General features: G+C 37.0%; 1 protein-coding gene across 4 annotated transcripts in view; it reads left to right on the top strand.

Annotated features, from left to right (window-relative positions):
• LOC114653083 (dual specificity calcium/calmodulin-dependent 3',5'-cyclic nucleotide phosphodiesterase 1C-like) overlaps positions 1 to 27056 on the top strand; it is a 930233-nt gene that overhangs the window by 493487 nt on the left and 409690 nt on the right. Inside the window, exon 2 of one of the 4 annotated variants that reach the window (XM_051929367.1) lies at positions 3150 to 3176. The exons of the other annotated variants lie outside the window; for them this stretch is intronic. Within the exon in view, the coding sequence (XP_051785327.1) occupies positions 3150 to 3176 (27 nt within the window). The remainder of the gene's footprint in view (positions 1 to 3149; positions 3177 to 27056) is intronic. 4 annotated transcript variants of the gene reach the window in all.

The raw sequence follows: 27056 nt of genomic DNA on the forward strand, positions 1-27056 counted from the left end.
TACACAAAGAACGATAGACACTTGGAATAAGCTACCATGTAGCTTGGTAGGCAGTAAGACTTTAGGGACTTTCAAAACTCGACTTGATGTTTTTATGGAAGAAATAAGTGGATAGAACTGGCGAGCTTTTTTGGTTGAATGGCCTGTTCTTGTCTAGAATGTTCTTAATCTTCTAATATATGCATGGGGGTCCCTGCAGTGGATTGGCACTCTGTCCTAATTTGTTTCTTGCCTTGGGCCTGAGGCTGCTAGAATAGGTTACAGCCTTTGGATAATGTGATTTTATTTTTGTCTTCTTCCTCTTCTTTTTTCTCACCTCTATGTGGAGTCGATGTGTTTGATCAACCTTCTCCATACAGCTTGGTCATGCATCTCCTTCTCAGACAAACCTTTTTCTTTCACATCTTCTTTTACTTTATCTATCCACCTCCACTTATGCCTCCCTTACTTTCTCTTCCCCTTTACTTGCATTCCCATCACTTTTTTGCCCACATATTCATTGTCTCTCTTCATCACATGTCCATATCATTTCAGCCTAATTATCTTAGAAATCTCTCCCACTTTTGTTATTCTGTCTTTTTTTGTAAGTTCACACATCCATCTCAACATTCTGACTTCTGTCACATCTAAATTCTTCTTCTGCGTTCCCTTTACTGCCCATGCCTCAGCTCCATACATCATTGCATTACCTTTAACCTTCGCTTTAGTTCTTCAGTCATACAATACTCCTGATACCTTCTTCCAATTGTTCCATCATCATCACTGCACTCTATGGATTATCTCTGCATCTAGTTTTCCTTCTCAGGCTACCACCGATCCTAGATATTTAAATGTATCCACTCTTTTCAAATGCTATCCCTGCCAGCTAACTTCTGAATTCTGATCATCATTAAACCTCATAATTTCTTTACCTGTTTATCTTCAGTCCTCTATCTTCCTAAGCTCTTCTCCATTCTTCCAACTTCCTCTTTATGTGCTTTTCTGGTGTTACACAACACAATGTGGTCTTTGATCCCATGACTCAAAACATCCATATCCAGATCAAAGAGATCTTTGGTGCAGACCTACTCTAACACTGCTTTTAACCTAAGTCTTCCACCCCTCATACATATCCTAGACAATCCTCACATATTTCTGTATTGCTCCTTTCTGTCTCACCTACAGATCTCTTGACACAGTACTCTAGCATAAGCCTTCTCCAAATCAAAAAACACCATTTGCAAACTTTTAAGTTTTTTTCTCAGTGCTTCTTTATGAGCTGGCAATATAAAGACTGCATCCGTTGTTCCTCTCCCTGGCATAAAACCAAACTACTCTTCCCCTATAGTGGTCTCTTCCCTAAGCCTTCTCTCTATAACCCTTTCCCATATTTTCATTGCGTGGATTGGATTTGGATTATGTGAATTTAAACATGTTATATTAGATGTTTTTCTGCTTCACTATGTGTGATTCACACATACACAGTTGATTTAATTTAAATCATATAAAAAAGATCTGAGTTAAGCAAAGTGCTACATTGTTTAACACATTTAAATGCATGTGTTTAGCCTGGTAATCTCAGGTTTAATCCAGGGAGACTCCTTTTTATTTAAACCAACTGCTATTTAAATTTGTCTTTATCGTCAGAAATAACATATTTGGTTTTTATATTTACATAGGAATGTAGCCAAAATTTATGTAAAACTCAACGTAAATCTCACAGTGTTGTACCTGTCTGAAAACTGGAAAAAAGCACAAACAGGTCAACTAAATCAATACTGACGCCACTTAAATTAAGTTTGACACACTGGTTGTGCAACTGGTTAGAACCAGTTAGAACCAGCCCTATAGGGGCAAGTGTTTGTTACATGTCGAATGGGGCCTTCCAAGACTTGAGCTGATTTACATTTACATTTCATTAAACGTTTACTTAGACTGGTAAATGCAGATGCTACTAGGAATTGTTATATGAATATTCCCCAGCAATTATCAATTAATTTTGCAGAACTTGCTCTATCTATTAGCAGTTTGCAGTGGATTTGCAAGTCAGCACCAGTTGCTTAGAAGAAACTAACCTTTGATGTCCTTTACAGGATACACCTTTTCCTCCCACATTTACAGTTACTCATGAGGGTCACAATCTATTTAACCTATATCCCTTTGGGTTGTGAAAAGAAGGGGGAGCAGATAATCATGAAGACATGGAGGGTGATGTGCAAGCTTCACACAGATGGCGACCTGGCCAAGAATAAGCCCAGTTCCCTAGGGCTATTAACCACTGTGCCACCCCTTTTGTAAATTGTGAGATTGTAATATAAAGCTAAGACCCCCAAATATTCCTTGTTTGTTTTTCCTTCACAATATACAACTAACTTTATACTGTACTTCAAACACAATGCTAAAGCAAATAAACCAAAAAACGAGACATACTCTATACTACACTTTAGGATTTAGTGCATTTTAGATGTTTTTGTAATGCAGCTACTATACATTGTTTTCTAAAAGTAAAAGTCCAACTACTTCCAAGTAATAATATTTAAAAATATACTAATCAAAGTATATTTATTTATTAGAAAGAGTCTAAAAACATAATATGAACTAGTAGCCTTCTATTACATATTCATCTATGACATTTTAACACTTTATAAGTTTAAATATATGGGAATATTTTTCTCATATACTATATAGTTTCAAGTGCTAACACTGGCAGTTACACTGGACCAAAGGCATAAGAAATGAGAAGGTTCTGAAAACATCACAAGTAGAAAGGAGATTGATTATAACAATTTGATTAAGACAGAGATGGTTGAAATATGTGCTTACTCATGATGGGCTGATAGCTGATATCATTGCAGAGGAATTAGTGGGGAAAAGTTCATGGATATGACAAAAACTGGTGCTATTGGACAATATTAAAAAATAGAATATACCAGAACATGAAAGGAAAGACACAAGATAGGAAAAATTGGAGTTGAAATTGAACGAAGACCTTCCAACAGGCTCAAAACTAATGAAATGAATTATACTGCATTGTAAGCTGCATTTCTGTAAAGATCCATGTATTTATTTAACTATTTATTAATTTGCTTCTTTATTTATTCTTTATTTTTCATGAATAGTACTGTGTGTATTTTAACATGATTCTTATATTCATATGTCTTGTTTTCTAGGAGAAAATATAAGAAAACATCTCAGAGGTAAGACACGAGTGGTGAAAATGAGGCGCTGAAGACTAAGGACACTTTTATTTACTTAGGGGCTTGTTTATTGGCTTACCAAAGGTTTTCTGTTTTACATTGCATGGAGTCACAGAAGTGATCACAGTGAGCTATTTAGTTACTGTATATCATCACAGTTTTCCTCAAATTTGCATTATCACCATTTATTGCTGTGTCCCTGCCTACTATGCTTGTATTAATTTCTTCATTTTCCGCTCACAGCCTGCTGCTGCTGCTGTTTCAAAGCCTTTCTGAGAATAGTGTGAAATGTTTTTTTTTTTTTATTTCTGTTCTGAGAAATTGTAGGGAAAAAGCTGCTATTAAAACATGATGACTGTTTTTTAGTTAAAGACTTAAGGTAACTAAAACATGAAAACTTTAATTCATTTTAGTTACTTATGTTTCAGTTATGCTTTCAAAATGGCTTTCTAGTGTTGAAGTAATACAGTATAATATTCCTATATACTACTGTCAGTATTTGCCTTAATACACCTATTTGTGTCATTGTGAGAGCTGCTATGAAGTGTGATTCAACTCATTCATGAAACAAAACTACTGTAAAGAGAACAATAAAACAAGTCATACACAGACCGTGTTTTGTAATTATTACAGTAAAGTTTATAAAAGAAGACATAAGAAAATGACGAAAAGCTGGGGTCCCAGATGGGGAAGGCATGTAAGAAAGTGGATGTGTGCAAGACATACAGTTTAAACCAATTATTGCATGCATTGTGACAAATGATGATGTTTCAATCGAAGTCCTGAAGCACATGATGTGGTGGATGATGCCACCTATATACAATAAAGCCTGCACTTGTGTGGGGACTCAAGTTGGATCATGGTATTTTCCTCCCCATGTCAACTATTACCTTGGCTGTGGAAGAAATGGACATGCTTTTAGCTATGTTCCCCCACCTTCTTGCTTTGTCCTTGTAAACCTTGTAAACCTTGCAGAATGATCAAACTCATGACAATTCATTATAATGCACTGGTGCCCCACCTAGGATAGGTCCTCCCTGTCTCATACCCAATTCTACTAGGATAGCCTCTGACTCACTGTGAGTCTGAAATAAATTGAGTGGTTTTGAAAATGTTAGGTTATGTTATGTATTGTAATATTAGCTTAAGTATTGGTTTTATAATGAATTCAAAGTTCATTTTGCAATTAATATTATGATCACCTATAAAAAGCAAATTAGATTAGATTGCACTTGAAAACTATATGTAATGAAACCTGCATTATTTATGTTATCCTCACAATTTAAATAATGTGACGTGAAATAAATTACCAAACTGGAATTCAGTTTTTTGATTTTCATGTCATTGCCTCTGAGAATAAACAAAAAAAAAGACTAAGTCATGGGTTTCAATTATGAGTCATTAATAGAAATGGTGGTACACCTGCTATGTTAAAGTTTCAGAGTTCTAGTTTCAAATCTTACCTGAAGTGTTCACACTCCTTTCAGCTCTTGATGGGGTTTCCGTACATACCAGGGTTTTACCCTCAATCCTAAGGATGTGCAGGTCAGTTTAATTTGTTCTCTAAAAGGGCTGTATATGAATGGAAGTGGGTGTGTATTTAGGTTTAATCTCAGATGAATTGGAGTACTGTGCAAGACTGAATCCTGGGTTTACACTTGCTGCACCCTGCAATTTTTTATAAGGCTATGCTAAGCTTAAAGTATGTTAGATTGAACATTTTTGCTGTATGTCTGTGGTTCATGAAATGCTGAAAACTCTTGAATCTTATTTTGGACTAAATCTCTTGGCACTCCACAGCCATTTATCTTGTTGTTCTGTTTTGAACTGCACATCATGTAAACGTTCGTATTAAAAACTCTCAAAGTTTGCTTTACTTCTCCCATCTCTGTGTATAAGAATGTAGTATTTTCTTACTGTATTGAAATTAGTTAATATTAGATAAGGAACACTTTGGAGTCATTCATTTTATCTGAAAAAATTAGCAAGTAGGTACAGCTAACTGATAATTCAGCAATTGCTTACTAAAATATTTGGATTTTAGTTTAAATAGGTAAAATTACACTATTTTTTTTTCTTATTGCCAAAATCATTTCCTACAATTTTTTCCTGTATGTGTATTGCTATACTTCCCTTCAAATGTCAACCTTATGACTGGTACGCTAATGCAAATGTAAGTATATCAGTACTTGCATTTCCTGCGTGCATAAAACAGATTTTTCTGGCACTTGGGTTGAAATGTTTTAAGCAAAACAAAATTGTTAGTCAGTGTACATTTTCGTGAAGTCTTGCTCTTGATGTTTAAGCCCAAGAAAATGAGCATATCTTAAACTAATATACTGTATAAATTTGCAAAGGTTTGCTTTGCATAAGAGCCCGAATAACATTATTTAAATATCTGAAATGTTATTTTTTCCAAATTTATCAAAAAGAAATGCCTGCTAACATCTACAATCTCTATAAAAAGTATTCACCCCTTGAAAAGTAAACCAGTTGGCTGCACTCATAATGATTTAGGTGTGTCATGTTCAAGACTATGAATACTTTGACACAACTAATTATTTTGCATTTTATACAGTATTTGTAATAAACATAGACTACTTTTGGGGATTTGTTTTTACTCTGACATTATAAGTATTTTTCTCTTGATCAGTGTTAAAGCCACAATAAATCCACTGTGATTAAATTTTGGAAGATAATAAAATGCGAAAACATCCAAGGGGGATAAATACTTTCAATAGGCACTGTACTTTTAAAAACAAACTTTGATGTACTTTTATTTACTTACTTGCTTCCCAAGAAGTAGGTTTCATGTCCAGGAAAACGCAAAGAACCACTTCTGGGGTCATATTGGTTGTGCAGAATCCCTAAGGTGCTCTTGCATTTCAAGCCTCAATGAATGCTTAAAGGGACAGGCATAGTCTTCCCTTCCAAGTGACCAGTCAAGGTCCATCAATAGTATTGGAAGACCCACTTTATGCTCTTTGGCATGCTGGATAACACCTGATTGTATCCCAATACCATTGATTAGGACATTGCAATGTATTGCATTTGTCTGGCAGTTCCCCTGATGGAATTGAGATGTGGCCTAATACTCAGTTGAAACCCTGGATGACCAGTAGAAGAAAGTCAGCAGCAAAAAGCACGCAAGGGTGCTAAAGCAGTGAAATTAAAGATGTGTTCCTGAGCAGTCCGTCTCAGTTGCCTGGAGTCAAGATACTGAATATGTTCTTCAAGTCCCAGGTGGTTTTATATGATGGTTCCCAGAAGGGTTTTGTCTTAATGGCATGGACCCAGAAGACATCGCCTCTAAGATAAAAAGCATACTTATAAAATCTTTCTAAAATGTAAAATCATAACTATGTTAGACAGTTACCTCTCATACCTGCATCTGCCAATAGGCCTACATCTCATCACATTCCCAATGAGTAGCTTCTATAAAGCAGTCTGCGTGTCAGTACTCGGTGCTTCCTTTTAAAAACACTGCTGTGCAAGGCCCACCTCAGACTCAACTTCAGATGTTTTTCCAACTGCTGCCTCACTGGCTAATTATGAACACACTAGTGGGACCACAAATAGTTCCCTACTTCAGACCTACGCTGCTGATATCCTTGTAAAGCACCTTGTCACTATGAGATGCCATATAACAAATTTTTGTTGTAACATAAATATATATTTTGGTCTCATTGCCTTTAAAAACTTATCTCCCAAGACCAAATATGTAACAGGCTGTAATGCTTATGTGCTGCATCAATGTGATTATCATGTTTAATGCATGAATTCTCTTTCTTCATGTTAAACTATTTTTGGTACACAGTACATCAATAAAAAGGAACATGCCACATTTCAGTCCGTAATTGTAGATTTACAGTATTTTACATTGTTTTTTTTTAAATACAGTATCTATATTTAGGCTTTGCTGTCTTAAAATTCTAAACTGATGAAAAGGCCATCTCCACTTCCCACGGCTCATGTGACTATGACCGAGAAGTTCAGGCAGACGTGAAAAATGGCAGAGGAGCCAACCTAGCTAGCGCATTCTTTCTGCCAACCACATAAAATAGAGAATTTGTTATCCATTGTCACACAAATGAGACATACTCGGATAAAGGTTTGGGGCAGCCACCCGTATAATATGGTATCCTGGCTGCAAAGTCATTTTTCTGAAATAAACAGCACTGATGTGCATACAATTGAGTCCAAGACAAGACTGAGGAATTAGGAAAAAGGGCAGGGTTTTAAAGGGGAAGACAGGAAGTGAGGTCATAAGTAACAGGGTCGTGTTCGTTCTCCATTGGTTTGAGTCCGGACGTGACGTCAGAGGGGCCGGAGCCAGTAAGGTCTCCTTCCATTGGCTCAGTCCCGGAAATGATGTCACGAGAGCCAGGTGGAATCTCCCGGGAATGGTCTGCAGGCAAGAGAGAAAAAGAGTCAGTATACTCTGCCACCTCCCAGCATGTCTCAGAACTGCCGTCACTCAAGCCCTTTAGCTGCCTCCCATGCGCACGTGTGTGACACCATAAATTGTGAAAACAGCACTAATCATACACTAAATAATTAATAGGTATACAAATATAATATCCTTTTATTAACAAGAACATGAAGAACAGAGCCAACAATAAGAACTTCCATGCTTCTCAAAATATACTGTTGGAAATTAGTGACATAAAACCTATGTTTGTTAGACTCAAACTCTTCATGCACTTATATACATATCAGATTACATGATTTCTAGGTAGAGAAAGGACATATAATCAGTTTGCAAGCAATACCTTGTTAAGGGTGCTTTTTTAAATTCTTAACTCTTTTTACTCTGTAGGCAATATACTTTTTCAACTGTGTACTTAAATACAATGATCTAGCATTTTGTTCACGTACCTTATTAAATGGAATCGTCTAAAGTATGTTAATTTTTTATTTAGTTTTTTCCACAGAAAATGTATTTCTGTCACTTCTGGCATGGTTGATTGCTTAGTGTATAAAATGACTGATATATTTAATTATCATTCATAAAGGTGAAACCATTAGTATAGATGAAACGAATAAAATGGGTGTATTTTGTAGCCTCAAACCATTAAAATGTCTTCTAGTTATATATTAATCTTTGAATTTTAGCCTCAGTCCTAGAGAAACAGAAAGTTACATTTCAGAAACCTCTGCATTCTGTATATTTAATCACAGAGCCTCCACAGAGCTGTAGCAATTTTATTTATGACCTCATCAGATTCCTTCTTTTTTCATATCACAAGGTTTCTTTTGTTTGGTTATACATTCACTAAATGATATAAGTAGCCTCCTTTTGCAGATTTGACAAGAGGATAGATCTTTCAGGAAGTGCCAATTGTACTATTTGGGAATATCTTATTTTATAAACTTATAACTCAACATGTGCTGGTGTGTTAATAAGAAATGATATATAAATGACAAAATGTGCTTTATAATTTCATCATGGTATATTTGCCTGGTTCATTTATGCAAGGCAATTTACAAGATAAGGAAATAGGAATGTTTGTTTTTAATTTGTGCAAAGTCAAGTTAGAAGAAATGTTTTGGATCACACAGTGAGACAGCTTATTGATTTAAATTTGTGGGCCTTACTTTTGCATCATACTTCCTGTCCTTTGGATGATGAATTAAAAAGTCCAAAAATGAGGAAACACTGATAAGTGCCTCATGACCAGCAGAGCAAAATCCAGCTTCACATAAAGTTATCCTTGCCAAGATTACAGTCGTCTTTCTTGCTCACTGATGTTTGACCGCATTGCTCTTTCATTGTTGTACATGCTTCTGAGTGTGAAATCTGAAATATCCTAAAATACAAAGATTTCAGAACTTAGAAAGGCCTACTTCATATATACCTGTAATTGCCTTCTTATTATATCGTGTACAAGTAAAAAAAATGCTAAGGCTTGCATGCATTTTTTAATGGTAAACAATAGTTTCTGCCACTTAAAGAAACAAAAGGCTGTGACTCATCTTCAGCAAAGGCAGTCCCGTCACGCTGTTACTAATCCTTACCAGGCCTCTTCAAATCTCTGAACTGAAGTTGTGCTCTACATCTGCTCTCCCTGACCTACTGTTTCTTAGTAGCTGGCTGTGATCATGTCTGTCATTTGAGGTCAGCTTCTCTTAGATCAAACGCATTTCAAACCAACAGCTCCAAATGCACTGCACTTCTCTGCTGTTCATTTATTTTAGGTTTTTAAAGAATAGTAATCTGTCCATAATTAGCCATTGGCTAGAATTGCCTAGTGCCCTAAGATGTTGTGATATGAATTTGTTCAGTGGGCACAAGTGTGACTGTCACATGCCACTCAATTCCCAATCTATGTCCTATGATACTATAAATAAACAAAACTAAGTGGACATTTTTGGAGTTTGCAAACAGAACTCAGTTATTCTTTTATCATTCTCAACTATTGTTAGTTGAGACCCATCATATGGATGATGGTATATAACATTTACTTCCTTTTTTAAGTATTTAATATCAATTTTAACAGTCCTAATGATGAAATATGGCTGATTTTTGCATTTGTAAAACTTGTCTTATAATGATGACATAGTACGTTGTCAGAAGATGCTGCATGGATGCTATAATAAGAAGAGAGCACTGCATCTCCTTACTTCAAGAGTAGAGACAAATGAAACACAACATCACTATGGTCACTCTGACTTGGGGCCAGAGTGAGTAAGTGTGGGTATGCGTTAGTGTGTGCTGCCAAAGCTGTCAGGATAGGTCCTGGTTCTCTAAACTGAATAAGCAAGTAAGAAAATAGATACATTGATTTTTTTTTTCTAATTAGAATTTTAGTAAGTCCGTTTGAATGCATTTACAACAATGTATGACAAATTAGTGTAATATTTCTTATGCTTACTTACAGTACGTTGCATTTTCAAAAGCCTGGGATTGAACCATTTTGCTCATCTTGTCACCTAACAGTAGCTAACTAATGTGGATCAGCTTCTTTTGTAAGATTGGATTAATTGGTTTAGTACAGTGTGCATTGTCTTAAGAAGGCATAATCTTCTTTCCTGATGAAGTAAGTGTAATAGTTTTAATACCTTTTTTTTGGCTGTGAATGCCGCATGCTGGATTCAAATCAGCCAACATCCTTACTATAATTTGCAGATATCAGAAAACTACGTTGTTTTCAGTGACACTGTATGCCCACAGTATTACAATGCTGCTGATCTAAACATCTAGGATTTAAGGGAAGAAATTATCTGGTGAAGAACGATAGTAAACATAAGTGGATGAGTACAGAGAGTACAGCATGATGGAACCCCTAGTCTAGTATTGCCCGCTGTTACTTTTGTTTATGACTAAGAATATGATTTGTGAGGATGTCCCTTCTTCAAACTTTAATTTCTTTCTTTATTTAAGGGTTTAAGGGCGTGTACAGGAGCCTCTGTCCAACTTTGCAATAAATGTACTGTATACAGTAATACTTTGCCAGCTGTAGTAATACAAATTATCATTGTATTCATAAACATTGAAATGTTTGCAATGCTGAACTGGGTTGAATGGGTTTGAGGTGCATATTATGAGTTAACTTGTAACTCTATGAGAGTTAAGATTTTACTTTTGTTTTGGTTTATGTTCACACAATACCGACTCTGGAAATTGAGCAGTGTAACTTGATTGACTTCTTTATCTTCATCACATTCTTTTTCTTAAGGTGTTTTTTTCATTCGTTGCCCCAAATTAAAAAAACTGTCACCTCTGCATTTAGATGACAAGCCAGATGACAATCATCAGTTTGATGCTCTGGAGTCCGTCACTTGATCAATTTCCAGTGCTCTATAGCTCTGGATGCATATAACTTTTTTAGAATGTGTTTTCCAGCTAATTTATATAGTTGGAGATTGTTTTGGATATAAATCTGCAATGAGAGATCAGTATAGTAATATTGTCTGTGTCACATTCATATTTATAATATGTCTATTAATTGGGAGTCTAGCACTACTGCCTCACAGTTTTGGAATACTAGGTTCAAACTGTGGAGCAGCTTTTCTGTGTTTTTTCTCATACATCATTTCCTTCCCACTTTGTACAGACCTATAAATTAAATTGATTAATTCCTCTTAAATGGTTGAGTGAATGAATACTTTCTGCCTTCCATCCATTACTGGGAGGCTGGACACAAGCCTTCTTGATACAGATTTTAAATATCAAGGAATGGATGAAAATGTATCCAAACATGTATATCTGTTTATACACTTTCACTATTTCAAGTATGTGTATAATAGAAATAAATCTTAACATATCTGTATGCTTGCTGGAAATTATTATACATTATATTTAGTTAATAAGCTTTAACTCACAGTCATGGTTACCTCTGCCTTTCCCATTTTTGTGTTTTGGCAGTGCCTGCTCAGCAGTTGCATCTCTTCAAGCAAATTTAAAACTCTTAATATTGTAATATGCCTTTAAGCCATGCCGTATGTCCATTCATTTCTTTAACAGTCAAGCTTGGAGTTATTCCATTTGACACTTAATTTGTGTTACATATTGCTTCAACCTTTGCTGCACAGAATTGCATGCAGGTTCAAATTCAGATATTTATTTTATATTCATGTCCGCCCATATCCTTTGGTGATTTATCGGTTTTGCTCATTGCTGCTGATGCTGCATTTATTTGAAAGAAGGACAGAGTGCAATTTCTCACAATCTGCTGTCATTATTTTTTTTTTTTTTTTGTCCTGGAGGTAGGGCAAAAATTTGGAAGTATGCGTATGTATCCTCAGTTTCTCCTTTAGCAAAATTATTTTAGGACCAAAGCATGTTTCATTTTAGGCTGAATCTGCCATGTGGGACATTAAAATTTGATAGGTTTTGTTATGCATTTTGCAAATGTACAGTGTATGCGTCAAGTACACTTCCTTTAGGCCGGCCCAGTTTAATGATTAAAGAAGTTAAATACATAGTCTGTGCAAAATGACCCGTAAAGGGTAAAAAACAAATGCTTTCAAGAAGTACTTTTTAGTATTTTTGTATTGTTTCTTTTAATTGAACACTGCTTCTAAACATTGTTTGTGGCATGTTGGTATACAAATATGTATATTTTTCCCATGTTTAATTCGTTTTTTTCTACATCATTCCTTGTGGCAAATGTAAACTTGTGCCTGTGCTTTTGCAATAACTCAGAAAGTATTGGTTGTTAAGCAATCTACTTGTGGGGAGTACTTAATAATTGACCATCAAAGAAGTAATTCTTCTTGTTTTGCACTCTGATTTGTGCTTTTTGCCTCAATAGAGGCCCATTTACCGAGAGTGTGAATCATGGCACTGTCTTCATCAAATGATTAAGCAGATAATTACCAAAGTGAATAGGTTGGAGTTGCTGCTAATTGCATTTCTTTAGACTTCTTTTTACATTGTCTGTTATAGATCAGACTGCCTCTTTAGTAATTGCTACTTCTTCACGATTTGTTAGAAAACTATCTCCAATGATGACACTTTAATGGTTTCTTAATGCAGCAGATTTTACGTTGCTTTAATAAAAATGTCATAAACACATAATAATAATATTATTAATAATAATCATAATCATCATAATCATAATAATAATAATTTAGCAACAAATTTTAAAAAATGGTACTCTTGGAATCCTTGTGTATTTGTCTGTTTAATTTCTTGTTTTGTATTCCCTGTGTGATTTTTATTTTTTTATTATATGGACTGGGTGTTAGCCAAGGTTGTGGGGTCCAGCGGCTGTGGGGCATCTGTTGGTGAAGAAAGATTCACACATCTTGACTTTGCTGACGATGCTGTGATCTTTGCGGAGTCAATAGATGCTCTGATTGGGGTGCTCAAGAGACTGAGCGAGAAGTCTGAGTGTCTGGGCTTGTGAGTGTCCTGGATAAAAACCAAGATCCAGGCCTTTAATGACCTCTTGGGCACAGCCATCAGCAGTGTGTCTGTTTTGTGGAGAGAGTGTCGACCTTGTCGAGAGGTTTACTTACCTTGGCGGTGACATTCATGTCTCTGGTGACTCTTCTTATTAAGTCAGTAGACGGATTGGGAGAGCATGGGGGGTCATGAGGTCGCTGGAAAGGGGTGTTTGGTGCTCCCGATATCTATACAAAAGGACGAAGGTCCAAGTCTTTAGAGTCCTGGTGCTTCCTGTCTTGTTATCAGGTTGCGAGACATGGATGCTATGCAGTGACCTGAGACGAAGACTGGACTCCTTTGGTACTGTGTCTCTTCGGAAAATCCTTGAGTACTACTGGTTTGACTTTGTGTCAAATGAGCGGTTGCTCATGGTGTCCCGAATTAAGCACATTACCTGCATTGTGAGGGAGCATCAGTTATGGCACTACGGCCATGTGGTGCGTTTCCCCAAGGGTGATCCAGCTCGTAAGATCCTCATTGTTGGGGACCCGAGTTGCTGGACTATACCAAGGGGTCGCCCACATAACACCTGGCTGCGGCAGATAGAGGGTCATTTCCGAAGGGTGGGACTGGACTGCATGTCTACCTGGGTGGTTGCCAACCAGGATCCCAAGTTGTTTCGTTGTGTAGTGGGAGCGGCAATGCACTGTACCAGTGCATGCTCCCCAACTTGACTTGACTTGACTTTACATATTTAACTGATTACAACAGAAGAAGACCAGGCATTTAAAAAATAACAGTGCAAATAAAACAGAAATAGGAACATATTGTAACACACCAGTCATGTGAGAGATAGGAATGGAATTAGCACTCTGACAACGCTGGCAGTAGTTGGCCCTTAAAAAGACCTTTGGTTTCATCATGGCCAAACCTGCTGTCTCCTTCTTTGCCCACTTTGCAACGCCACTCCAATCTTCTACGGTTCCACATCTTACCTGCTGCCCCATTCTGTGATGCACATACACAATTCCAGTTCTGCTTCACACCACTCAACTAGGGTCAGTAAGCAACATCATCTGCTATACTTTTCTTACCTCTGTGAGCTGATCCAAAGGCAGGATCCTACCCAAAGCTTGTCATCGGCCAATGCACCCAGGCTGATGAACTTTAGCAGTGGATAAATGTGTAGTGCTTCTAAATATGCACTTGCTTTCCATCCTCCAAGCCTCACCACTCAGACCAGAATTATACTCAACTGCTTTGGTTGGCTCTGCCTCTTCTGACAGCTCACAACCATCTGAGAGTCTTTTCTTTATCAGTCCCGGCCCTTGGATATTACAATACAAAACAGAGACAATTAAAATAAAATGAAAAGCTAAACATTGAAAATAAATTTTATTAATATTTTTTGATAATTGATTAATAATATTCCTCTAGGGTTTTCTACCAACATTGATTCTATACAGAAAAAAATCAATACAGTGATGAAAATATTGACGTGTCTTTGAATGTATATAATTCTATGTTTGTGAAAGGGGCAGATTACATGCACTGATGTGTGTACAATATTAATACAGTTTTATTTTGTTCATTTAGTTAGAGCATTTTGATTTTACTGTTGCTTGAGGGGCATTGATCACAAAAAAATCCAACCTGCATTCACTTGAGGTCTACATACTTATGTATATTGCTTTGCTGTATATAAAGTTGTTAGATCAAAGATGTGCTTGTGATAATTTAGCATGCCTGGGAATGAAGCATCAGCTTAACTGTGAATTGCCTAAAGTAAGTGATTGTAAAGTCTACGGAGATTTGTTTCCCCAGAAATGCTTTTAATTGGAGCTTTGCTTTTCATCTCCTCAATTTTGAACTGGTCAGGAGTTTACGTTTGCATGACTTCTGCTTTAGTATTTGTTTATTCTGATACTAATATTTATGAATGTACTTGTTGTGATTTTGTGCTTTAAAGTTAACGTTCTGTAGCCGTAAATGTCAATTAATGCTCTGATCCTGTACTTGTTGAAGAGTGCTATACAAGGATAATTTGAATTGAGTATATATATATTTTTTTTCAACTTAGTTCATTGAAGAAGACTGTAAGGAAGTGCTAATATTTAAAGTCCCACAAATAAACAAACAAAACTTTAATAGACTGTCTCAAGCCTTATTATAATTTAGTGGGCTTGATAATGATTGAATTAATCGATTATTTTATACACATTACATAGAGTTTTAATGTGATGAAGGAAATCAACATGTTAAGAGTAATCAAGAAAAATTTAAAATAAAGCTTTTTGTTTAATTTGTTTTCTTTGTTATTATACTCTTTGATTGAAAATAAGTTTGCACAGATTGCTTTTATTGTTTCGTCTTTTGTTGTTTATAGGCACAATTTGTTAGGGTGGAAGAAGTTTGTACATGATAACAGAGCATAGTGTAACATTTATGGTGCCATCAGTTTCAGATGACTAAACTTTATAATAATTAAAAATGCCATGTAAATGCCATTATGTATGTGAATTCTTAGATTTATATATATTGCATGGTTTTTCTTTATTTATTTCATTTTTTATTTGTAATTATTGTATAGTGTATTGGACTAAGCCTAATATGAATATTGTACATGACATAACACTGTTAAGTGCGCTTGACCCACTTAATCCAGGGTCAAGGGGAGTGAGGGGCTATCCTAGCAGCATTAGGTTAAATGGCAGGCATCTGTATCAGCGTGTGTTGGTATGCGCATGAGTGCAAGTAGACTGTAATAGACTTAGACCCTGGCCATGGTTGGTTGCAGCTTGTGTGCTGTGCTGCTAGGATAGGCACATACACCACACAACCCTGATCAAAATAAGCAGGTTAGAAAATGGACTAATAGATGGCCACACATTCACATACCAACAGAGAAATGTACAGTTCTTGCCATAATTCAATTACACCCTCATTCACTGCTCAGTAAGATAGCCGTAAATCTCAGGTAGCAAGGTCTCTTACTGTTTTAGACCTCTAAGCAAAAGTATCCTGATACAAAGGCAGTTTATATTTCATATAAATAACAAAGCAGCAACATCTCAATCTCTATATATGTAAAATCCAACATCTGTATGTCTGTCCGCTTTTCACGAGAGAACTACTTAATGGATTTAGATCAGATTTTTTTTTTTAATTTGCTTGAACACTGATTTTGCTACCTCTCTCATTGCGCTTGCAGTACCAATTTATTTGCGCAAATCCGAGAGACATGCAGCGGGCATGGGGAAGGGGGGCAGGGCCCTCCTCAATCAGGCGCCAGCCTTGGGGCGCTCCTTACATCTGCTTAGCTAACGAATGAGAGAACTACTTAACGGATTTAGACTGGGTTTTTTTCTAGTATTTTGATGACTTCTATCATCTCACTAAGGATCATAGTTTGCTTACAGTAGCGATATATTCACGCTAATCCGAGACACAGGCTGCGGGCCGAGGGGAGAGGGAAGCGTGACATCAGGAGTAGGGAGCCTTCCTCACTGTCCTGTTTCACTACAACATGGGCAGGACCATGGGGAACAGCTAGTTTATAATAAAGCCCTAATACATGTAAGAGAAAAGCTGCAGGATTTTTTTAACTGTATTAATTCTTCCCACTAGTGATAGAAATATATGTGACCAACTAGAACGTTTCTGGTTGATACCATCAAGGAAGTAAATGCAGTGATAACTCCAAATTAAATGGAACTGTGAGATACAGTTAATGGAAAACTTCAAGTAATTTTAAATGGTTTCTTCTGATAAATGACATTAATCTAAATAGTCATTGTTTTTAAAGAGTGAAATTCACATTGAATTGGGCTTTTAACAACTATTGCAATAAATATTTTGTATTTTTTCAAACTTTAAGTTTACTTTAGCTTTAAGTTTTTGAGTTAAGCATTCATTTCATAGAAACTAACTAAATGGTTTTAACAATCCTCTTATTTACAGGAAAAAACAAAACAATTTTCAAAGTATAATATCATTAATTAAATGTTTATTTTGGTATTGCATATTTTTATATTTTAGACATTATAAGTAAGACCCCCATTATTAAATGGACATAAATAATAACAATCACAAGTAGTATTCTTCACTGCAGGAGTGAAACACAAGCTAGCCATTGAGTGTTTGGAAGCAAGCACACCATTATTTGATTAGGAATTGTGCTTTATATTCTCATCGCTTGTGTTTTAACTTGTTATTAAATTAATATCCATTTCATGTGTCCTTATAGTAGTAATTAGCTAATAAATCTTTTGTTCTTTTTTGATTGTTTTGTGTGTAATGAGTATAGTGCTGATTTGTTTACTATCATTTGTATACTGTATTATCATTAGTTTGCTAATCAGGGCAGTTTTATAGATTGCATACATATTGGTACTTTTTACTTACATTACAAAATATATACAGATGGTTAGAGAAGCATCAAATCAATTGTATAAGGATTCCATGTAGCAAGTGCTCTTTCATCCGTATAGCAGATGTTCTCAATAAAAGAAGAAATCAGAAATGGAACTTTAAATGATTTTTTTTCAAAACCAAGAAAAATAGTTTATACCTAAACTGTCACAAATTTCTAGCTCTTGCTTGATACTGGCTATAACAAATTATTGATCAATTACTGCATTTTTAAAACATAGCTTGATTTTCAAATATAAATGGGCAAGATCAATAACAATCAAAACGGTTTAATGTTTTAATTATTTTGTCATTTTCCAGGCACTATCTGTGTAATAATATACTGCATAGAAGTTTTTACTGAAAAGTTGGCATTTTTATTCTAATTTTAGAACGTGACATCAAAAAAAAAAGAAAGTGCCATATCTGAGGTTTCTTTTGGCCACAATGAACAAGTCATTGGAACATGATTATGATATACTTTCACTAAGAGTTTTTATATTCTTTAGGAAAATAAGTATTTTTATCCTATGACTTTCATACTGGGGGCGGCACGGTGGCGCAGTGGGTAGCGCTGCTGCCTCGCAGTTGGGAGATCTGGGGACCTGGGTTCGCTTCCCGGGTCCGCCCTGCGTGGAGTTTGCATGTTCTCCCTGTGTCTGCGTGGGTTTCCTCTGGGCGCTCCGGTTTCCTCCCACAGTCCAAAGACATGCAGGTTAGGTGGATTGGCGATTCTAAATTGGCCCTAGTGTGTGCTTGCTGTTTGTGTGTGTCCTGCGGTGGGTTGGCACCCTGCCCAGGATTGGTTCTGTGCCCTGTGTTGGCTGGGATTGGCTCCAGCAGGCCCCCGTGACCCTGTGTTCGGATTCAGCGGGTTGGAAAATGGATGGATGGATGGACTTTCATACTGAAATAAAACAATAATTAAAAAACTAATTTAAACTTGTAAGCTAATATGTAGTGTCATGAAAAGGTCCTTCCATTATAGAAGGAATAGCACTGCCAGAATGTGACCTGACAAATTCATTTGTGGAGCAACCCAGAAGTACTACAAACGTTAAATTGTAGGGTGGTTGCCCTGGAGATATTAGACACTGTACCATCTTTTTTTTTCAAGAATTGAGATATTAAATGTGATGACAAGTCAGTGCCCTGGACCAATATTTATACTCATTTCCTAAGAAATGTGGCCAAGCAGTGGTAACCTCTGCAATACCACACCTCTTGCTTTAGAATTCTATTGATGTCAAGACAAATTCTATTAATGTTAAACCTAAATAACAAAGAGTAAAATTAAATAATGTCTTTCTCTAAGCCAACTCTACTAGGTGTAGTAATACCTAAGCTGCAGAGACAAATACTGCTAGTCTTTTTGACACCAAATAGGATATTTTGTAAAATACATGCAATCATCGATTTTTAGACTGAGCTTTATCTATCATTAAGGCCGAAGGAAGCCAAAATTTGTCTCAGCAGCCAAGTGCATAAGGCAGTCATCAGACAAGAGTCACTTCTAGGTTCCCCTCAGTCTTGGACAATTTAGATTCCCCAGGTCACTTAATTTCCAAGGCTTTGCAGCATGGAAGGTGCTGGAGTACCAGGAAAAAAACCTGATGCAAACACGTGGAGAAAATGCTAATTTGATCCAAAAAATAACTAGCAGTCAAACATATTCTCCTGGCTCTGTGTGGGAGGAGGGCTAATTTGTAGAAATATGTCTTGCTTAATTTAAATTTACATTTAATAACATGCTTAAATAAAGCAGCAGGACTCATGAGTCAAAATGTGATGCACTTGAATTTCATGATATAGATTCTTCATTGATAAAGAAAGGAAATTGTAGTCTTACAGCCAACTGTACTGCAGTCAGGTATTTTCAATAAATAGGTAAATACTGTAACATATTACAACCGACTTAATTCAAATCAAGAGTTGTTATAGACTATAGTTTAACTTGCCCGCACTGGGTACAAACTTTGAGAGAGCCCTGGACAACTAACAACATCAACTAATCACAGGGCCCACTCACATATACAGGCTAGTCTGGATAACATAACAACCAGACTTAGCAACCTCTAATAGACAGCAGATGATACAGAATTTGGACCCTGGATCCAACAGCTTTACCCACTGTGCCACCCTTCCAACTTTAAATAATTAAACAGCAAATAATGTTAACAAATTATCTTCAAATATTTAGTGCATTTTGACTTAAATGGGCGTGACTTACCATATATATTCACGTTTAAGTTCACCCGCGGATAAGTTGGGGCTTGATTTTATCGTATAATTTCTGGTATTTTATAGTGTCTGACGTATAAGTTGAATGCGGAAAACTCACGCTATTGGTCCAATAGATTATGATGTGCTAACGCCCACCTGAGAGAGTAGCTTCGGAGCACACTGCCTCTTTTTTTCTATGTATTGTGCCTATGTGACCACACAGTAATACCCAAACTATTCTGAAGCAATGTTTGCACTGTTTTGTGTTTTTTGTATCTCACACCCTCATACACTTTTATCGGAAGAGCATCCCTTACCTACAATGGAGCGTTCGATCAGAAGAAAATATGAAGCTGGTTTTAAGTTAAAAGTCGTTGAAGTGGCGAAAGAAATTGGTAACTGCGCTGCTGCAACAAAATTCGATGTGTCTGAGAAACTGGTGCGAGATTGGAGGAGTGTCGTACTTTTGAATGAGCGTATAAGTCAGTGTCTGATTTTATGATAGATTTTTCTGGTTTCAAGACCCAACTTATATGCAATTGTATACAGTAATTAAAAAAGCAGTGATCCACTTTTCTTCTTATAATTGAACACAACAGATAGACTGACTATCATATTGTATATTGATTGATATTATATTTTCTAAACTTTTAATTGATTATAAAAAGGTTCCACCGTCTTAAATGAATAATTAGTAAACAGTTACTGACACTGTGATGAATTTGCTAAAATGAAGCCACAGAAAGCTACATTCTTGCTGGTACAATCCAAGAAACTATAATTTGGCAATATTGTTGATTTCAGCTATCACATCTCATTTTCAACTGGTTTCATTTGTGTGCAGTCTTCAGACAGAAGGTCTCAGTGGCATCCTTGGTTTTGCAACATGATCAGAATGTTTATTAAGTATGAAATAGCAGTGAATCGGATCAGCGCTTGAAAATTAAAGCCATTGCAGCATGACAGTTTCAGTGTGCTGCATCTCTACATTTTAACCTCGAGTCAACAGGTTTCTTTTCCTTTCTTTTTTCTTTCTTTTTTTTTAGCTTTCTTGTTCTCTGAGCCAATGTAGCAGAGATGAAAAATTCATTACTGATATTAATTATTAAAAATGGTCTCTCAGAAAATTTGTTTAAGAACATTGTACCTTCCTCAGAAATAACACACTGACCTTGCTTGTGACCCTCCTTTGCTCTGTAAGCAGTTGCACTTGTGATTCTAAAATTAAACTGTAATTCCCCAAGTCTGCGGTGATTGCCAGTAAAAACTTATCAAGAGCCTTATCAAAAAGCCTTGGAATAGCAGACACAATGTGCTTCTGGTATATGTTGATTGAATAGTTCTCAATTGAACATTTATTTAAAATTAGTGATTTCTTTTTAATATTTAAGTCATACTGTAAAGTTAATTATTGTACCAATATACATTCATTTATTATTTATAGGGAAAATTACATTTACTTTTATACACATTTGTCAATTTACTTTCTGAACTTACTTAACTTTCTTAAAAGGTTTTAGGCAGCCAGAGGCTATAACAGCAGCAGCAAACACTGAACAGAAAATGTCCCTGGATAGGATAGTGTTAATCACAGGATATAATAACATTCATACCCATATTTATGCAAAGTAGATTAGTTTTTTGCAGTCAGTTATACCAAGGATATATTTGGGTTAGGTAAGTCTTTCTTGTAGCATGGTAACAGAGCTGCACACAGTACAAGCATCTTCCGGGAGACAGGAACAATCCCTGGATGGGGTGCCAGCTCATCGCCACCTCTGCACCACTGTGCCTCCACATGTTTAATTCATGCTTTAATGCATTTCATCATGAAAATGATATCAAGTATTCATGTTATTATTCTAAAATTTTCAGAGATCTGTAATATCATGAATGTAATGTATTCTATGTGGTGATCACTGCCTGCGCACTCCTCTTGGCGTAAGAGAAAGCTTGTTTAAGAAGCACATAGTGATTAACGACTGGTTCAAGGAACACTTAGAATACAGAGCATTTAACTTGATACTTTAGTTATGATGGGATTTGAAAAACAATTAAATTAAACATCGATTTTATTTTAATGACAAAATAAACTACGCAATTAAAATTGAAATTTCAAGATTAAAGTTGACATTTCAACTTTAATACTCAGTATATACCTTTTTTTTTCTTCTCTGTGTTCCTATTTTATTTTTTCTTCTCTGTAGCCCTAATACACTTCTGTTTCAAACTTATACACTCGCCTTTTCATGTCGGCTTTGACATCTGGCCACTTCTTTTTTATTTCGGGCACTATGCGACATTCTGAGCTTGAACTTTTGAGTGCTACACCATTAATTTTCTTTTGTTGCTCATAGCAAATTGCCCATGTCAGCAAATAGTATATTTTTCATTGCCTCCACTTCACTGTGCAGGACCTCCATTTTCTATTCAGTGAAGTTCTTCTTTTTCACACATGCTTTTACCATTGTTTTTTAACAAAACACTGAAAGGAAGGAGCTATTTATATTGCTTTGCATACTGAAATATGTGAAATTGTGGGAGGAGTGTGGCTGGGGCTGTAGGCATGTGCATATGTGTTAAAATTCACATTAATCAGGATTTATAAAGGGAAGTTCGTGGAATTTTGCTTACGCACAGTTTTATGCATCTGAATTTTTTTGTGCATACGCACATTTCTGTTTTTGTCCGTACGCCATGTTATAGTGTGCACAACATTATACATGAGGCCTTTGACCTTTAGAATGATTAGGTCTTCCTATTTTATGGGTCCTTCTATGATAGGAGACTAGAAAATAGACTTGATAGAAGGTTGGAGGAATGGAGGATGATGAAATGTAAGTTTTTATTGTCAAGCCTAAATATATCCTTGGTACCTCCACAAAATCAGTTCCCATAAGGGGCACACAGTCCTTAGCACATTTTGACATCTGCTGTCTGTGCAAATGATACAAACCGAAATAAGAAAATATCATTTTCTCTGAGTATTTATTTCACATGGAACTGAATTATTTTGCTAGCATTAATTATCTAAAACATGCAAAGCTGATGGTCTCTTCAGGCTTTGCTCCATTTAATTCAGCAACTGTAATATGAGTATGCTAAACATGCATTCGTTTTCTTACTGTTTTCTTTTCAGTGAATCTAATTATTCATCAGGGCAAGTGATTTAGGACATGGGTTAACATATGACCAGCACTGACAAAGATCTCTGTTAATATGACATGCAAATCAGCACAGTATGATGGTTCAAAGGCTCACAACAGACCCAAGCAAAACAATTATGTTAAGTACACAGTATGTTTTTATTATTATTATTATTAACTTGCTTGGGCTGCTAACCAAGTGGTTAACCTCAAAAACATGACACACGTCCTCATTTCCCATTTTTTCATGTATCTGTGTATGGATCTGAACCATACTACCTTCATGTAAATTATTATTCACAGTAATTCCGCTTCAAACTTAAAATTCAGTGTACAATATATTGGCAAGAAACAGAAGTTTACAATAAATTATATAGTTATGTTCAGGGGCAATAAGGTCAATGGGCAGTCCCATTAAGTTCTGGCTTCTCCACACCACAGGGATCCTAGTTAGTGAAACAGGGAAGTTTTTATTCAAACAGTTTTATGAAACTGACAGTAAAATTAATTTTTCTTGTGATTTTGCAGTTGTGAAATACAAAACTCACCAAAAAAAGTGTTTTTGAGGGTTTAAACTTTTATTAGGTTTACCTGCATTTTTTCACTGCTGCATAATGCAGGTATATGCCTGTATACCAGTGAAATTAATTCTTTTCAGGGCTCTTGTTCACATCACCACAGAGGTGCAATGTGTTTTTAAGAAGTGTGACATGCTGAATATTTTCACATCACGCAAATTATTGTGTTTTCACCAAAGGAAAACTCACTCTATGGAAAGGCACTTGCTAGTTTTTTTTTTTTTTATCATTTCTTAGACGTCTTAATATTGCAAGTTGAAATATACTGTAACTACAGTTTGTTTCACAATGTACAAAAACATTTGCTCCAGCAATATGTAATATTAAAAAGTGTTCTTATTTCACAGCTCTGTTAGTTTCCTTTCACTTGGGCTAAAGTTCTGTCGGAATGAATTAATTCATTAAACTGTTATCTATTCTTCTCTGATAGGACTTCACAAACACTTATCGATCTTTTGTTGGTTCTGTAATTTAGATTTGGCAGATAAATAAAGGAACTTAACAGTGTCACTTAAATGAATGTATTATACCTTTCCAAATGTGAATAATTTGTTCCTTTTTACAAATATACCTTTTGAAGTTTTATGTCAATTTTACAAGAAATGCTAACGAGTTTAAATTAAAAAAAAAAATAAGCTAGTACCATGTTAACAAAGAAAAATTAATGTGTGTGCTGCAAAGATGGTGAAAAACATAAGAGTCATCCTGATGAGGTACTTTCATAAGTAGAAAAGAAACTAAATTTACAAAAACATTATTGTTTATATGTGCAAATCATTTGAAAGGGATTGAAACAGTTCCAACATTGGCATCAAACCTGATGTTCGACATGAAAGGCAGGAATGTGGCTGTTCTTGATATTTCATGATCAAATTGTTTGTGGTCTTAATTACAGTATACCTATTTTTTCACTCAGCAAGTGTTAACTTACTGGTTGGGGTTACTTCTGAAAACATCACTGTGATGATGCGGGATTTGCTCTGTGCTCCCATCTGGCTTCTGGGGAGCTCTCGAACCCGACACCGTCGGTAATGCCACCGATGAGATAGACAGTGAAGCAAGGGGATGTTGCAAAAAGTGCAGAGTGCTTTTATTTAAAAAACAAAACCAAAAACAGTGTCCAAATAAATAAGTGCAGTGTCTCAAATAGTTCTTAAATAAATAATCCATTGAAACAGGCGAATTGTGGAGGTTAAAATCCAATAAATAAATCCTTTTTAAAACGAGATTAAAATAATGGCTGGAAGCAGTCTTGTCTTAAAACTCCAGTGCTTTCTTCTTTCTACTGGAGGCTCCTCTGCTTCTCCCGTATGGGCCCTGCAACAGGGGAGTCGCCTACCAGCAAATGCAGCTCCTTCCTATTCTGGTCTGATCCCTGGCTACATAAGGCTCCAGCCTGACCGAGACTTGGGTTCCCTCCCCAGCGGCCAGGGCGCTCACGCTGGGGTTCAACACGCCCAAAGCCTCCTAGACTGCTGGTCCTTCCAACGGCAAGTCATCTCCTCTGCCGGTCACTCCAACTCCTCAAAACTGCGACCGCTTCAATCATACCAAACAGACCCCCCCCCCCGAGAGTTGGCCAAACAAATGGGGCTCTCCTACCAGCTGCATTCAACCTTCAACGAGCTTACTCTCACTCTCACTCGCTCTCGCTCATGCACCAGCTTTCTCCTTCCTGCCGCCTTCTTCTCTCCGTTCCAGTTCTTTCCTTTTATTCTCACCCCCTTATCCGCCTCGCACTTCTACTATATATTACGGGGACGTGGATCAGGTGTGGCGATTAGCAGCTCCCGGCTTCAATCACGGATGCACCCGGGAAACGCTACCACGGCCCCTCTTTAAGCCGTGAGTGCGGCGATTATCTATTCACAACTGGCCTTTTCAATTTGAGCTGTGGACCCGCTATACCACACGCCCCTAGAGAAACAGTGAAGTTTTATAAATCACCTTTATCCTGTACGCACCATGGAGTCATTGCCTAAGAAAATATTGCCAACAGTGTAATAATGCTTTGTTTTTGAATTAATTATACTAAAAGTGTGTGAACCAAGGAACACATTAGTTATCAGCTAAGTATATTTAATATTCTAACCTACAATAACCTTGACCATACACCAGTGAGAATATGAACACAATTCATTCATATAGTACATGGACAATACAACTACACTTAAGACTAATGAGTTCTAAAACATTTTATTTAAAAAATTTTATTGGTGACAAATTTGTTTACATTTTGTACATTGGGAGGGGAAGAACAAAATAGAAATTTAGTGGGATGATAAAATGAAAAGGCCAGACAAGCAATTGGGGTCTAACAGCATAAAACCATAGAATTAAAGGATAAATGGTAGTTGAATGGTAATGGGATGGGTAACCCCAAGCTGAATATTGGCTTAAGCCACTACAGATCCTTCAGCAGGTGTTTACAGAAGGAAAAGGTCAGAATGATCAATGTAACCACAGTCAAGAATAATGAGCTTGACCAGTCTGTTGCCTATTTCAATTTTCTCCACTCTACAAAGTATAAAGCTGACTTATTTTACTATATAAATATATCATTACTAGCCAACCCGCGGCGTAGCATATGCAGCATAATTATGTATTGATGGGTGAACACTTCCTGAAAGACACAGTTGTCCAAATGGGGTGGGTTTGAGGATACGACTGTAAGTGAATGAAAAGATGGAACTCTGGAGAGGGCAACATACAATTGTCCGTGACTCAAAACTGGAGGACCGCCGTCACGCCTCCACCTCCCAGAGCGAGGGATGGGGCTGGACGGCGCTCGGGCACGGAGGGCTGAATGGGGGGAGAGGGGAAGGACGCCCATTCCGCCCCGGCCCCCCTGCCATTCTAGTTTGCTGATTTCTTAGTCATCTCTTAATCATTGTTCAGTACGCACTGCCCGCTCATCTGCCCGCCCCCAACTCCTCACCTGAGTCGCTTTCGTCTGTGTACAGTCCACATGCACCTGTGAGTCACGTTGACTGTTCATTTTCCAAACACCGCCTCAGTCGCTTTCGTCTCTGCTACAGTCCACATGCACCTCTGAGCCACATTGACTTATCATTGTTCTTTGTGGTTCCGGCTGCTTTTCTATATAGAATCCACCAAGTCACCTGACCATGGTAGTAGCAAGTGGGGGTGTGTACAAAGGGCAGGGACTTAATCAGTGCGAGCGTATGACCCGCACTTACTGGGAATTCCTCGTTCGTGGGGAACAATTGCAAGCCCTGGTCTCCATCATGAATGGGGTTCAGCGGCTTAGCCACGCCTCTCGACGCCAGGAAGACACACGTTGATCCATTCAGTGTAGCGCGCGTGCAGCACCAGACATCTAAGGGCATCACAGACCTATTATTGCTCAATCTCATGTGGCTGAAAGCCACTTGCCCCTCTAAGAAGTTGGACGCCGACCTCTCTTTTGTCGCGTAACTATTTAGCAGGCGGGAGTCTCGTTCGTTATCGGAATTAACCAGACAAATCGCTCCACCAACTAAGAACGGCCATGCACCACCACCCACAGAATCAAGAAAGAGCTATCAATCTGTCAATCCTCTCCGTGTCCGGGCTGGGTGAGGTTTCCCGTGTTGAGTCAAATTAAGCGAAAGGCTCCACACCTGGTGGTGCCCTTCCATCAGTTCCTTTAAGTTTCAGCTTTGCAACCATACTCCCCCCGGAACCC

Source organism: Erpetoichthys calabaricus, chromosome 6 (genome assembly GCF_900747795.2).
Source record: "Erpetoichthys calabaricus chromosome 6, fErpCal1.3, whole genome shotgun sequence".
NCBI classification, from domain to species: Eukaryota; Metazoa; Chordata; class Cladistia; order Polypteriformes; family Polypteridae; genus Erpetoichthys; species Erpetoichthys calabaricus.